The following is a 16,800-nucleotide window of genomic DNA, read 5'->3' as shown; positions in this document are numbered from 1 at the left end:
CGCCTTACCGGAAACGTTGAAGTTTAGAAGCCTTACCTTTGGTAGGGGGACATAATTAAGCTCTTAAAATAAGTTGGAAGTAGTGCTGCAAAATGTCATCAGCATCACAAATTTTTCACTAATGTAAACAATGAACATATCCGTGGTAGCTTAATTCATTGCTAATATTCAAAAAAAAGTGCCGGCACAAGCATAATCATGTTTTTTTTCTGGCAGAGAAGAGCCATATGCCACTGTTTCAGTCATCATCACTCATGTCTGAAACGAAGCGAATCAGCTCAAGTACACAGCTGAGATAATCAGAGATAAGACTCAAATAGTTAGTGGGCCAATCACATACTTGATGACATTTTTTTAAGCACCCAACTCTTGATCACTCACTTGGTCACGACATTTTCTGTCGATGATAATCACGACATTCTTGGAATATACTGGGCGTGTGATCCAAGGCGTCAAAATGAGCATGTTTCTCGCTCTGTCTGCTTTGATTGTCTGTCGGGTCAAACAGAGCGCGAAAACATGCTCATTTTGTTTCTTGGAGCCACTCGCACCCACCATGATTACTGGGATGATCACCGACACAAAATATTGTGATCAATTCACTGACCAAGAGTTGGTCGCACACAATAGTACCAAGCATGTGATGGTCGCATCAACTGTTTGATTCTCACTTCTGATCATCACAGTAGAGCTTGTGACGCTGACATTATTTTGTTTCAGCCGGAATTTCGTCATTGACATTTTGCACTACAAATCGTCTTCTTCTTCTTCTTTGGCTCAACAACCGATGTCGGTCAAGGCCTGCCTGTACCCACTTGTGGGCTTGGCTTTCAGTGACTAATTGATTCCCCCCCATAGCAGGATAGTCAGTCCTACGTATGGCGGCGCGGTCTATTTGGGGATTGAACCCATGACGGGCATGTTAAGTCGTACGAGTTGACGACTGTACTACGAGACCGGCTTAAATCTACAAATCACATTTAAAAAAATCATGACATCATGACCAAGCTTTGGTTGCAAAAATGTCACGAAACATGTATTGGTCACAACAATCGTTTTGAGTATCAACTCTGATTATGATAATTGAATACGTGACGCTGACATGGATTTTGTTTCAGTCAGATTTTTTAATGACATTGACATTTTGCAGCACTGCAAACCAAGATGGATTAAAAATATCAGGTGATGGAAAAAGGTCTTTGAGGGGTCGCCATAGTTGAGGGGCTTTACGTCATTTTAAAATCAATAACCATTGTTTTCAGCACACCAAGCATAGCAAGAATAGATTTCTTTGTTACTACGTACATTTTTGTCTGTCTATTGGTTTTATAGAAAAAAATTAATATAATAACAAAAGATTTGATGATTTGTTTAGTCACGAAATTTAAATCATGTGAGTAAGAGATCTGATCTCTTTTAAATTGTCCATGTGTCTCACTGATAACGAGGAATAAATGTGACAATAGGAAAAATAAATGATTTTTTAGTTTTTATCATCAATCGTGTCGAAAACACAATGAATTATACAATAAATTCAAGAAATAACAAACTTCAATCTCTTTTTTAATGGTTAATAAGAACTCGCAAAGTCCAAAATATATGTTTAAAGTATTCTTCTTCTTTGGCACAACAACCGTTGTCGGTCAAGGCCTGCCTGTACGCACTAGTGAAGTGAGCTTGGCTCAGCGACTTATTGCTACCATAGCAGGATAGTCAGTCCTACGTATGGGGCACGGTCTATTCGGGGCTTGAACCCATGACGGGCGTGTTGTTAAGTCGTACGAGTTAGCGACTGTACCACCAGACCGGGATGTTTAAAGTATATTCAATCGAAAAAATGTGGCAGATAAATATATGAACAAATGAAAAAAATTTAAACATAGTTTGAATCCTGGGGACCTTACGTCAAGTGATTTTTTTGTATGGAGACTTTGAGCCAATTGGCCTCATTCGCCTCTTTCGTCAAGTGATAAATTGTCAAAATGCTTTAGATACCACCACCTGATATTTTTAATCCACCTTGCTGGAAACTTACCATTATTGTAATTTTTAAACTTAACATAAATTAAAGTAAAATAAATTCAAACAATCTAGTTGAAAACATCAACATAATTTGGCAAAATCAGAAAAAAACGCTTACCTGATGCATGCTTGGGTTCCAGGTCGTACTGAATTAAAGCTCCATGAGCTGCCATGATGAACAATGAATCAACTGGTTTGCGCTGTATGCGATGGGCAGGAATGTCACGCAACACACCACCAGGAAGATCGAGCAGCCACGAGCGAGCCTTTGCAAAGGTGGCGCATACACGTAATGGTTTCACAGAATCATCTGATGACGATGAAGAAGAGTTACGCTGTCTCTGATGATTGGCAAGATGTCCTCCGCAGATTGATTTGCTTGATCCTGAGCCATTAGAGACACAGGTTCCGATGTTAGCTCCTACCCCGCTTCCTATCAAATTAGTAGATTGTCTCAATTGTGCAAGCGGTTGTATTATAGTTGGATGTGGGAACGGAGGAGAGCGAGGGTTTGAATAAGCCATCGCAGCAGACACATTATTAGAACCGATTGCAGTATCACCGGAGTACGATACGGGACTGCTTGACCGTCCTTCAACCGAGAGTCCTGCTGATCGATGAAATCGGGATAATCTATTCACGACATGAGGAGAGCCATGCGTTCGCACACCTGCTGGTCCACCATATGGTGTTATGGGAAAAACGTGAGTGGTACCGCGGAGCGTGGATACTGCCACCCACCGAGAGTCACATGAAAATGCAACGTCTTGTACCTTAGCAGAGGTATCTCCGCGATGCAATACATATAGATGATGCACAGCCGCAAGCGACGATCCACTTGGGTGAGGTTGTATTCGGAACACGTGAAAATCATGCCCGCGTTTGTCAGCAGTAAGAAGTAACATACCAGATGCATCAAATTCCAAAGCGATTATTGCTTCGGAATGAGCAATAAAATGAGCAACGATGGGGTCTCTACCAGTGACAGTAATTGGCGCACCTGTAGTAGGACTTACGTCCTTGACAGGATGCTTGATATCCAAAACTGTAACAACGCCTGCTTGATTACCCTCGGAAATAATCCCTCCACCGCTTACGATGCCTCCAGCAATTAATCCACTTGTTTCGCTTGCGGAGTTAGAATTACTTCCAGTAACTAAACCTGCGCCAACTCCACCTAAATTGGAACTGCTGCCTCCACCAACCAGATTAGAGCTCAAAGAAGAGCCTAGATGGCTACCAGTCAATCCAGCCGCAACATGTTCGCTGAACTCGCGTAGACCTTTGCCAAAGCTTTTAGCTGCATTCAGAACAGTTGCAGTGTAACTCGTGACACCATCACCTTCGCAGCCTCCACTTGAGCGTTTGGATGGAATTAGGCGCCGCTCCGCGTATGCTATCCAGCGAGACCCTAGCGCAACTGGATTTGGATTAAGTCCCGGGCTTGGGTGACAAGACGTCACTGTAATGCGATCTTCTAATGTACGAGCATCAAAAACGGCTATTCGCTCAGGAAATGTAACTACAATTGAAGAACGATTCGCTAAGATGTCCACAATTATACTTTTGAATTTTATGCTTTTCACTGTTTCGCCGTCCTTAAGGGATATAAAGTTGACTGCACAATACTGGAAATTATCATTGGAAGTAGCCATTCCTGCGCTGGCACCATTCCCATTTGCACCACTATCACAAAGTGCAATTAAAGGGCGCTTGTGAGTGAACTGGTCTGTCGGTTCTGTAATCGAATCATGATCACTAGACGTAGGTGTAGGTAGCACGCGCAAACACTTAACACTTCCATTACGCCAAGATAATACTTCCGAAGCTTCCCCATTGGCTGGTACGACCCAAACCTTGAATTAAAAATACACGATTAATCCTAAGCACACAATTTTGCGTAATATCAGTAAGGATAAGTCAGTTGGAATTGTTTTAATACTTTACCTGTACACCAGTGACATAGCCCAATATCAAAAGCAACGGAGGTGCTATTCCACCATCCAGTTCCCAATCGTCACCCAAGGATGGATCACTGATGTCGGCTGCGTTTTCAAAGCGAACCCATAGAATATGATCTTTACTATCACCTAGCGGAGCCTGTCCTTGCAATGTAACGTCATTGATAAATCCGGCCACGCTATCTATGATCGATCGGTCGTTGACTGTCTGTGGAGGTACAATTTTGGGCATGCAACGCACCACGTTGATACCGGTTTCACAAGCAGAATTCGTTAAACGGCTTCGTTGGGATTCAGCAGACATTTTTAGATATGGTATCCTACGGAATTTGAGAAGAATTTAATAAAATTAGTAGACGGAGAACAATTTTAATTGTTAGTAATATGTAACACTGGTTAAAATTAGTGCATTAATAATTACAACCATTTAACTTTTCTGCGTGAAAACCATATTTCCAAGGAAATACCCAAATTTGATTAATAATCCAATTTCATGATCTTTGCTCAGGCCTTCTAAGAGCTCTCGCCCGCATCGTCAAATTCGATCGCTAAAAAAAGGTCAGCCTGGCGGGCAGTCACTTTGTTGCACAACTACAGAATAGCGTTAAACATGGTGCTGTGGAAAATCTGCACATCATCCTTACACAAATTTTTCTTCTTCTCTTTTTGGTGTAAGATCCTACGCGACAAAACGGGCTATACAGGCTTTCGAGACTTTATAATTTGTCCCAGAACAGGTATCTCAGTACCCAAACTGGTACCCAAAGGCAGACAATTTTGGACTTATTTTTTGAGAGAGAGCAAAAAGCTGATTCCTCCCTCTTCTCCACTGCTCTCTAGAATTCCATTTGTATGAGTTCTAGGAGAAGTGGAAAAGGAAGGAGATGAAATAAGTAAGGAGAGGAAAGGGACACATTCATCAGTCACCCGCCAACATCGAAAATTTGACATTGGCCGGTGGTGTTTGGGGTATCGGCGTTCTGTATGGACCACGGATGCTAAATGAAAATGTCGTGTATATTTTCGTACAGTATCTCATTGTCACGAAACCTTACAAATTTACTGCGCGGTCGAATCTGGATTCGCTCATCGAATCGATGCTAGAAGGAAATACGAACGAGGGGGGAGAACAGGAAGCACAGAGAAAAACGCTGCACATTCACTCTAACCGTATTGGTAAAAGTAAGGCTCAGCCCTCTACGTTACATTGGAGAAGCGTTACATCCCTTAAAATATTCCCAAGCAGCATTTTTACTACAGTTTTGTCATCCAGGCGACCGACCAGTGTACATTATTTGAATAAAAAATATTTTAAATTGAGATGAAAAAAAAGTTAATTGCTGTAAGATGAACCGATTTCAAGGAGATTCAATTTTTAAATAACAATTAAATAACAGGTTTAATATTTTTCATTGTTGCATTATGATTAATGAAAAAAAGTCTGAAAGAAGGAAGCTCATGACAACCCCAAAAGCTTTCAATTTGAGTAACATTTCCTATGATTAGAAAATATAAAATATTTAAATATTTTTAACTAAATTACATATTTATGAAATATAACTATTACCTTTTCAATCTATGTTTCTGGCCATTTTGAATAAAAATTACATTAGATGCAAGGGCTCTTTTTAAAATGAGGTTAATGAAGTTAACAAATACTTGTAAGTATTTCATTATACTACTTTATCAATAACTGGGTAAATAAATAAATAATCATTTTTTTTATTATTTACATCTTTTATTTATGAGATTGTTAAAATTATAATTCTTGAAGTTGTGACAACTTTTCTAATTATCAACATAGCTTTTCTAATTATCATATAAAAGTAAACAATAATAAGACATGATTATCTATTAATTTGCTCATCCACGGCGGTTAAAACAAACGTTCAAAAATGTTGCTTGGGTTTGTGATTAACAGGCGTTACGCGTAACGCTAGCGTAACTTAGAGGGCTGAGCCTTACTTTTACCGATTTATCAAAACATATGTCATTTCGCGTAGCCAACCCTGAGCTATAAACGTCATTTCCATACAATTTCAGATTGCGCCAAGATAAATTCAAGCGCATAAATTTTCAAGATTCGGGAAAATGTACCAATAGTGGTGCAATTTGAAGAGGTACCGATGTGTTTTAATGGATTTAAAGTGTCAGGAAGGACAATTTCTGAATATTTTAACACATAGCAATTGGAATATGTTTTATCTTCGCAATCGCAACCATTTTTACCATGAAACACATCAAATTTACGAAAAAATACATATTTTTGTGATTGCTTCGTTGTACCTATAATGGTGGTATGGTTCCTATAGTCGTCGTATTGTGTTCCTATAGTGGTGGTAAACAAGGATGCCTCAAAACAGTGTATAATATCGATATAACTTAGTTTTGAAGATGTTTTCGTGTGAATAGCAACGATTACTGCCATAATATAGGTTTCTTGCGTAATTTGATCGTAAAAAAATGTATAAATTTGCTTGATGAAACTATTCACTAAAGTACTGCATCACACCTGTCGTCAACCTACACCCGGAAGAGTGTGCTTGATTTGAAGTCAATTTTTCATTCAGCCAGATTAGCGAATTTTGGCCTGTTTTTGGTAAATTACCTACATAAATCTCATTTCTGTTGCTTATTTTAGTGAAAACAGTACGACATGTCAAAAATTTCCTCGAAAAAATCTAAAATGACCTGTATTTATTGATTTTATAACTATAACCACTATAGGAACATGCCTGTTTTGTGTACCTATAATGGCACTATGGTAAAAAACACTTAAAAATGCATAAATATGGTCAAAATGCAAATAATTTTAGTAAAACAATAACATTCCATAACAGTCATGTTGAAAAACTAGTAATTGCGTGGGTATGTGATCATTTAGAACGTTAACAGAAATATGAGTTTCGTTATGAAATCCTAAGGATTTTGGAAAAATGTTGACACATTTCACAAAATAATGGATTTTTCGATCACTAAGTAACGGAATGGCCCCATTTAACTTTTAAACCCTTTGTAAAAGGTTAAAGAACATTTCACACTAACTTAAATAACTTAAATACTTTTATTTTGCCCTATGAACCGCATTTTAGAGCAATAGCACCACTATTGGTACTACCACCACTATAGGTACATTTACCCTATATGTCCGAGATATATAAATATTTTTTGACAGATAAATATATCAAACCGATCCGTTTGACAGATAAATATATGCGCAATCTAAGATTGCGCATCGTCTATTGCTACGGTAACATTCTTACAGCAGCAGGCAATTCGCGAGAACATGAAATCGGGAGCGTATATTTCCACGCTTGCGAATGTGTGCAAGCAGGTGTGGTATCGAAGATGGAGCAAGACAGCTGAGTTTTTGTTCAAGCTAGGTCCAAAATGTTTCATGGATCCTAGATGGATGGATCCATCCAAGTGGAAACACTAATTTAGGGGCCTTTCACAATTCTAGTCAGCATTTTGGATGGAGTTTGACAGTTGCAGGCTGATATCATGTAAACACTCCATACAAAACCACGCACAAAACTAGCCTACGATTTTCAGTCTAGATTATTCTAGCCTCAAAGCTAGAATTACATTCGAGTACCTGCTGGTAAAAATGGCAAAACAAGGTGATGTTTACATTTATCTCAAGTTGCATCAAAGAGATTTTGGAATCTGGAATCAAAGTGTATGTAGTCCAGGGGGTCTCATAGCATGTTTTTTAACTAAATTTGAATATCACTTTTTAGCAGCATGGGTGAAAACTTTTGCTCCAACGAGCTTTCTGGAGGCTTGACGAATACACAAAACACTCTTAAAATCATTACTTAGAAGCAGAAGCGATCAAAATCATCCTTCTAAATGTATACATCTTGGGATAGGCCCACCTGTATATTATACCCACTTAGATAGCTGCTCGATAACTGCTATACAATGCAAACAGCTGACAGGGTGAAATTTCAGCCTACGAACTTAAAACGGTTTTAAAAAAGATATAAAAACTAACCAATACTAACAATAAATACCTGTGGAGACCTTTAAATTTGTGGAACCCTTAACGCACGACATCGAATGTGCAATTGTGCCACAGCTAATCAAGCAGGTAAATCCTTTTTTGAAGAAATACAAAAAGGACAGTTTTCCATGTCTGGGTAATACAATGGGCTTTGTCTAGAGTTTGATGGAATGCATGTTGATTCCATCAAACTCTAGACAAAGCTCATCTACGTTAGATGTCATTCTAACATAGGGGCCAAGGTGGAATGTATAATGAGGTGTAGTTATAGCGCTTTTGGCGATCCCCCCCCCCTGGGCTCCGATTTTGACAGATGGTTTTCCGCTTGTATATGTATTGATGGATTGTTTACGTTTTGCATGGTCAATATTTGGTGGAGATCAATTTGGGTGAATATTTTAGTTTATTAGAACACTGCCCGTGATTTAAAATGGAAATTTTCCTTCGAGAACTTGAAGCGTTCGCCAAAAGCGGAAAACTAACTGTCAGTTTTCTTCGTCGATTCTTCTTCCACCTAGCTGTCAAAACGGGCTTGTAACTTGACCTGATATGCCCGATTATTAAACACAAATTGTAAAGACAAGTTGTCAAAATCGGAAGATTTGTATTATGACATCCGTTTGTGTTGTGTGTTGGTTTTTTTTTACGAAACACAAACTCACAAGCATACTGCCAAGATATGTATTATGAAACACAAACGGAAATCCAAAATTGTCAAACTGCTTTCCGTCAGCTTTTTATCACGGAAAGGCGCCAATCTCAGATTGTTTGACCGACAAAACACAACAACAGAGTTGTTGCTGTTGCTTTCACGACAAAATATAAGTATTTTATTCCAGAAATAATCAAATTTTATCATTTTAAATAAAAATATGTGTACTGCCATATCCATACAAATGGCGATAAGCGGGAGATACTGGTAACGTGCTGCTGTTTTGGGTTAAGAAGCTGCTGTTATTTCCTTCCTCTGTTGTTCTTCGCTGGTAGTCGAAAGATGAAGGGCTCACGCACCTGGTTTGCGTTCAACAGCATTGGATTCCAGCAACTTCTTCAGTGAGTGGCTGCTTCAACAACCAACAGCATACGCACATGAAATTATCACATCTAATATTGCATACACCTTTAGTAATAACAAATACTCGGAGGGCTCGATCTCCGCCAGAATGTCAAGGAAAATTTCCTTCGTCACACAAAATTTTTCTTAAATCTGAAATTAACAACCACGAAATGAAACATGTATAACACGATTTGCACAAATGATCCGTATGCTTAACTCACGCTTGGTTATAAAGCTGTAACGGGTCGAAAACACTTCGAAGCAGTCGGCGCTGTTTTGCCAGATCTACCGTTGTTTCTTCTTCACTGCTGCTATCGTCACTTACGAAGTGGGATAAAATCATTTCGATGTTTTAAACAAGGATTGTTAGCTTGATAAACGATCGTGTCTTAAATAAACTTGTTTACGTTTTTTTTTTTTGATTTTGAACATTTTGACACATCGACACAGCTTTAACGAAAGAAAAAATTTAACGAAACTTGTCTGTCACAAGAACGGTTTCAAAATGCATACCAAGGACCGTAAAGATATCAGGTCAAGTTATAAGCCCGTTTTGACAGCTAGGTGGAAGAAGAATCGACGAAGAAAACTGACAGTTAGTTTTCCGCTTTTGACGAACGCTTCAAGTTCTCGAAGAAAAATTTCCATTTTAAATCACGGACTGTGTTCTAATAAACTAAAATATTCACCCAAATTGATCTCCACCAAATATTGACCATGCAAAACGTAAACAATCCATCAATACATATACAAGCGGAAAACCATCTGTCAAAATCGGAGCCCAGGGGGGGGATCGCCAAAAGCGCTATAACTACACCTCATTATACATTCCACCTTGATGCATACCTATTTTCCGTTTGTCTTGACCCACTTGTCTTGTGTCATTTCCGTTTGTGTTTAATAATCGGGCCTGATAGGGTAACTGTACCAGTTTTCGGCAGGCTAGTGCAGCAGTTTCACAAAAATTGCTCACACATCAATATTTTTCATTATTTTTCTTGAAAGTGTTGTTATTCTGGTTGATAAACTATCATAGTATGTTACAATATTTTTTATTTACCGGTTCAAAGCCCTTTTTCATAAATATTCGTGAAAATGCAATCATTGATTTTGCTCCTATTTTCGGCAGTTTGTTCCTATTTTCGGCAGGCTGTGTTCCTATTTTCGGCAGCGCGAATACGGGTCAGAAAATGTTTGTATCAATGTGAATATGTACAAAAAAATGTTTAAAGCAATTTAACACTATGACTTTCCTAAGATAGGTGTTAAAAAGCACTTTAGTTATTAATTTTATGTTGCTTATTTTGGCCCGTTTGGACAGCCATTTTGATGCGACATTTAAACAGAGCAGCCATTGACAGTTTGATGGTTATAGCGTACGGTGCGAACTGGCTTACAAATATTTATTTTTCTCTTAAGTTAGTGCATTTTTTGTCGAAAAATTGGTGATATTTGGTACAAGAAAGGTCATATTATGTGTCGACATACGCATTGTAGTGTTCTGATCAATTTTAAAAGGAATATTCAGCCAAATTCAAAGTGTGTTATTGTTCCGAATTTCGGCAGGAGCCCACAACATTGAGCTGTCAAAAATGAACATTTACTGGGTACAGTCATTATCCGATATACGCTATCGTACGGGACCGAGCGCAATAGCGTATCTCGAGTTTTCGCGTATAGCGGATTTGTATGGAAAAATAGTTTACACTACCAGTTCTGGGGTTGAAAAATATCGCCACAGAGTTTTGCATTAAAGTTTTTTGTTGTAAAACAGGTATCTTTTGCACAAATTTAATGCAAAATGCAAAAAGAACATAAGGGAAACTCAAAAAGAGCATAAAATATTTCAAAGTATTAAAATATTTGTAAAAAACACATGGAGCTGTCAAATTTAGAGCAATCGCGTACTGCGAATTCGCGTATATCGAGTATCGCGTACTGCGGATAATTGCTGTACCTATTTTCGGCAGCATTTAAAGTGAAAAATAACCTGTTTATCGTGATTTTAAAATTCAGAACAAGTTAGAATAAATTAAATAAGCATAAAATCTTTAATATACACCACTTTTTCATAGTTTTACTGTTCTGATTCTCTTAATCACAAAACCTGCCGAATGATTGGCTGACAGCAAAGCTGTCGAAAAAAAGCACAATTTATTTGATATTTTGGAAAATACGTTATGAAATGGTGTGAAACTTCGTATGTGAATATCAAATAAGTACACTTTCACTACAAAATTGTATTTTTTGAAATTTTTTTACCGCATTTGTGCAGAATTTTACGTTTATAGCTACCCTGCCGAAAATAGGTACACTGCCGAAAACTGGTACAGTTACCCTATCTTTACGGTCCTTGGCACCGTTTATTAATACGGTTAAATGAGCAATGACCAGCGAAATGAAAGAATCCAATTGCTAGTAAACACACACGCACACAAACACATATTACACAAGGATGTTTCACAACGTTTCACAATGTTTTGCTCTGTAATGGGATGGGATCCGAAGCCCTCCGAGGGATAACATAGGCTCTCCCATCCAACTCCTATTCCGACACGTCCTCGTCGTGCAGAGTGGTAACATGTGCCTCCATATATCCTAGCTTGGGTACACGGGCTAGATCCAACCCCTTGGGCGGATGGTGGCATATGGCGAACCAGGAGGGGGGTGGGTATCCCGGGAAACTGGGTGCCTGAACGTCGGGGGGGCAACCCGACGCAAAATAAAACGGCCACGTGGGCGCAGGGCCAGTCACCCAGTCTCACGTAACAACTGACTACAGAAAGCATCAGAAGGATACGAAACGGACTTAACGATACCGACCCAACGCAATGCCCCCGGACAACGATAAAAATGGGCTCATGGAACGTACGCACTCTTAGCAAAGCCGGAGCCTTGAAACAACTTGATGACGCCCTAGCCACACTGAGCATGGACCTCGTAGCTCTACAAGAGATTCGGTGGCTAGGGAACGGTGTGCACAACAGGCGTGGTAAGCAATGCTACGACATTTACTACAGCTGCCACGACCGCCACCACGTGCTCGGAACGGGTTTCGCCGTAGGTCCCCGGCTGAAATCCGTAATCATAGATTTCAAGGCTATAAGCGATAGGCTATGCACCCTGCGCATGCGAGGCAAATTTTTTAATATAAGCCTCATAAACGTTCACGCCCCTACCGAAGATAAAGAGGAAGAGGAGAAGGACCTTTTTTACGGCCGCCTCGCTAGAACTATAGATGCGTGCCCCAGGCATGACCTCAAAATCATCCTGGGGGACTTCAACGCAAAAGTCGGTAGGGAGCCAATGTACCGCCAATACACTGGCTGTCACAGTCTGCATGAGCACAGTAACGATAATGGTAGTAGATTGGTCCAGTTCGCCGCAGCGAACAATCTGGTTGTAGGAAGTACCAAATTTGCGCGGAGGGACATCCACAAAATGACGTGGGCGCACCCGGATGGCGAATCCTTCAACCAGATCGACCACGTGTTAATAAGCCGCCGACGACAGTCGAGCCTGTTAAACGTCAGAACTTATCGAGGAGCCAATATCGATTCCGATCACTACTTGGTTGGCTTAGTGATACGTTGTAGAATCGCCCGCCCCCGCGCCAATGGGGGCGGAGAAAACACGCAGCCTCGGCTCAACACGGACTCTCTAAGGGACATTACTGTCCAACAGGAATTCAAAGCCGCTTTAGACGAGTCTCTACTACCAGAAAACAGATATGAAACTACGAGCGAGAGGTGGAACGCTCTAAAAACAAAAATAATAAACTGTGCAAGAAATATACTCCCACCACGTCGTGGCAACACCAAATCTGGCTGGTTCGACGATGAATGCAGACTAGTGACCGAACGTAAGAATACTGCATACCGAGCAATGCAGCAACGGCATAGAACGCGGGCATGCGCAGAGGAATATTCACGGCTCAGACGCGAAGAGAAACGAGTTCACCGCTCCAAGAAGCATGCTTTGGAAGAGCAAAACATGCGGGAACTCGAGCAAACCAGAGAGGCGTACGGACCGACACGAAAGTTTTACCAAGCGATAGCAGGTCACCGAAACAACGTTGTACCTAAGGTAACCTGCTGTCGCAACAAGGATGGAGATCTGGTCAGTAACCAGCCAGAGGTCCTCTCGCGGTGGGCTCAGTACTTTGATGAATTACTCAATGACCAGTTTAGCGAACAGCTAGAAGCGCCACTAGCAGATAATGTCATGCTACTGCCACCTAGCATAGAAGAAACACGAAAGGCTATCCGTCGGCTGAAAAATAACAAGGCACCCGGAACCGACGGAATTGCAGCCGAACTGGTCAAGAATGGAGGTGCACGACTAGAAAACGAGATTCATCAAATTGTTACTGAGGTGTGGGATAGCGAATCGATGCCTTGTGATTGGAATCTCGGCATCATCTACCCCATATACAAGAAGGGAGACAGGTTGGACTGCAACAACTACAGGGGTATTACGGTGTTGAATACTGCCTATAAAATATTCTCCCTGATCCTTCAGGATCGCCTTGTCCCGCACGTCGAAGAGATAGTAGGAAACTATCAAAGAGGATTCCGAAACGGAAAATCAACCACTGATCAGATCTTCACCATGCGGCAGATCTTGGAGAAGATGGCTGAACACAGAAACGACACATACCATCTCTTCATAGATTTCAAAGCCGCATACGATAGCATAGCCAGGGTAAAACTGTACGACGCTATGAGCTCATTTGGAATCCCGGCCAAACTGATAAGGCTAGTTAGAATGACTATGACCAACGTCACATGCCAGGTGAGGGTGGATGGAAAACTCTCAGGACCTTTTGCTACCACCAAGGGTCTGCGCCAGGGGGACGGGCTTGCCTGTCTCCTATTCAACTTGGCGCTAGAGAGGGCCATCCGCGACTCGAGGGTGGAGACTACGGGAACCATCTTCTATAAGTCAACCCAGATCCTGGCATACGCTGATGATATAGACATCATTGGTCTGCGGCTCTCCTATGTAGCAGAAGCCTACCAAGGGATTGAGCAGGCGGCAGAGAACCTCGGATTGCAGATAAACGAGGCAAAGACCAAACTGATGGTGGCAACATCAGCGGACCTACCAATAAATAATCCAAATCTACGTAGGCGTGATGTACAGATAGGTGAACGCACTTTTGAAGTCGTCCCAGAATTCACCTATCTTGGGTCAAAGGTCAGCAACGACAACAGTATGGAAGTTGAGTTGCGCGCAAGGATGCTGGCTGCCAACCGGTCATTCTACAGCCTGAAAAAGCAGTTCACCTCAAAGAACCTGTCGCGACGGACGAAGCTGGGACTATATAGTACCTATATAGTACCAGTACTCACATACGCCTCTGAGACATGGACACTGTCCAAATCTGACGAAGCCCTCTTAGCCGCGTTCGAGAGGAAGATGCTCAGAAGGATACTTGGCCCCGTATGTGTGGAAGGACAATGGAGGAGCCGCTATAATGACGAGCTATACGAGATGTACGGCGACCTCACTGTCGTACAGCGTATTAAGCTCGCCAGGCTCCGGTGGGCTGGCCATGTTGTACGCATGGAAACGGACGACCCAGCCCGTAAAGTCTTTTTAGGCCGTCCACAAGGACAGAGGAGGCGTGGTAGGCCCAAATTGAGGTGGCAAGATGGCGTGGAGGCGTCCGCCATTAAGGCCGGGATAACGGACTGGCAGACGAAGGCGCGAGACCGTGAGCGGTTTCGGACACTCCTGAGGCAGGCCAAGACCGCAAAGCGGTTGTAGCGCCGGATAAAAAAAAAAAAAAAAATGTTTCACAACAAACAACAAACACACGTTTAATTGTCTTCTTTTCATAATTCAACATATTTTGGGGTGAAACATGTTGAGCAAATGAATTAACGGTGTATAAAAAATGTACTCATACAACATTGAAGTGGCCGCTTCTGTAGTGTTTTTTTAGCTTTTTTATGCAAATGGATTGTTAGAACAAGAAATTAGTGACGTTTTCGGTATGTTGGTTATTTAGGGTCTTTCATGCGTGCATCTTTTTTTTTTTTATTTATTATTTATTTGTTGCTGAAATGCTAATATCGTTCTTTTGATACTAAAATCATTTCTCCATGCTGAAAATTGATTGTTTTTCCGCGTATATAAGCCACTTTAAGTGACCAGATTCTAAAGGAATAATGTTTGGATTGCTCGGTCCAAACTGCAAAAGGGTATGATTTTCAGTTAAGTTACCTGGTTCCACTTCTGTTTTGCCTCAGAGGATGGGAACAGAACTGTAACAAAATGTTGCCAGTTTTGCATGGAAAAAGTTGTTCTGTGTAGAGAACGTGTCACAAGTGTATCAGTTCCCTATCAATCCCTACTCTGCGACTGGCCTTGAAACCAACAACACGGATACATTCCCTTCTATCAACACGTATTCGTAACATTCCCTGCTATTTTCTATTATTTCTATTAGGGAATATATTTTAGTGGTCGATAATTGTGTTGATATTAGAGACTCTTAATCTGTAAACCGTTAATCATTTTAAAGATATTCGATATGGAGCAATATTTTCTTTTCATATAGCTTTCAGCACGAAAAAAAGCAACGATTGCAATAATACGATGCAGCAGCAAGAGTATGAAAATCAATGCCCGAGGATAAGTTAAGATTTCATATTGCGCTATGGTCACGGTTTGTTAGGCTTCTATTATGAACCCATCATTATATCAGGATTAATGCCTCTTGTAAAAATGGCATTTATCAATATTATCTTTACCCAGAAGTGAAGGTAATATCAAGATGAGAACAATTTCTATCCATATTTCCTAATTATCTTTAAAAAAAATAACTATGATTAATTGCAAACAGCTAAAATATAGTTTTTTCTTCCACTCACAAGCCAGCCAAACACCCTTTTATCAAAGGGCAGTATTACAACAAATAAATGCAAATCTGAAAATCATTTCTATTGCACCAGTACGTATTTCGTAAAACACTGTTAACACTCTAAGCATACAGTTAAAATATAATTTGATTAATTTACAAGTCATTCACTGACATTACCAAACAATAACACACACTCTATTGCGCATCTAGAAATGAATGACTTTATTTATATATAACATAAGGGTCACATATTCATCAATTTCAGATTTTGAAGGACATACCTGTCAGAAGGTTTTAGATGGCTCGTAGTTTGTGATTTTACTTTACATAATCCAATGAATTAACTGCTCCAAATGGTGGTTGCTATATTCGTATGGATATTTTTTTGTTGAATGCTCAATTAGGTCCTCAACAAAGCACACACATACACTCTCTGAAGCTCATTGAAACAGATGTGTGTCATGAACACATGAACGATTGTCGGTAGCAATATTTAATATCCCTTTGTTTGTATACTCACACCACTTCAACTGACATCAACGAAAAAAGAAATGTACATTCAATAAAACAGTGTATTATGGGAACTATTTAGCAATACTGTCTTAATGAATAGATATAAAGAACCTCTTTCTATAAAGCAGCCTTCATTTACATCTATCATCAAGTACACATGCGAACTTTTTTGTTCCTGTGACAACGAACTTTCAAGGTGTACAAATAAACATAGCGAACTTGGTAGGTTACCAAAGTGGGTATAAGGGAGGTGTCGTCATGTAGACTAGTCAGGCCCGTGCCTGTGGCCCGTGGCAACGCTCATCGGATGCGATTTTATCGGACGAGATTTATATGGGTTTTGACAGATAACGTCGGACGTGCGATT

At 40.3% G+C, this 16,800-nt stretch overlaps 1 protein-coding gene across 15 annotated transcripts in view; it reads right to left on the bottom strand.

Annotated features, from left to right (window-relative positions):
• Positions 1 to 16,590, bottom strand: part of LOC1278696 (breast carcinoma-amplified sequence 3 homolog) — a 68,414-nt gene extending 51,824 nt beyond the window's left edge. For 8 of the 15 annotated variants that reach the window (XM_061647993.1, XM_061648002.1, XM_061647920.1 and 5 more), the window contains exons 1-3: positions 16,441 to 16,590; positions 3,970 to 4,303; positions 2,141 to 3,878 (exon numbers count right to left, since the gene is read on the bottom strand). In XM_061647993.1, the coding sequence (XP_061503977.1) occupies positions 2,141 to 3,878; positions 3,970 to 4,303; positions 16,441 to 16,457 (2,089 nt within the window). In that variant the 5' untranslated portion in view covers positions 16,458 to 16,590. Of the gene's footprint in view, positions 1 to 2,140; positions 3,879 to 3,969; positions 4,304 to 9,003; positions 9,200 to 9,270; positions 9,370 to 15,930; positions 16,126 to 16,201 lie in introns of those variants that run through there. The other 7 variants (XM_061647980.1, XM_061648010.1, XM_061648016.1 and 4 more) reach the window with 5 other exon arrangements.
• Between the last annotated feature and the right edge of the window lie 210 nt (positions 16,591 to 16,800).

The sequence above is a fragment of the Anopheles gambiae genome, chromosome X (assembly GCF_943734735.2).
Source record: "Anopheles gambiae chromosome X, idAnoGambNW_F1_1, whole genome shotgun sequence".
NCBI classification, from domain to species: domain Eukaryota; kingdom Metazoa; phylum Arthropoda; class Insecta; order Diptera; family Culicidae; genus Anopheles; species Anopheles gambiae.
This window is presented reverse-complemented; position numbering and strand designations above follow the sequence as displayed.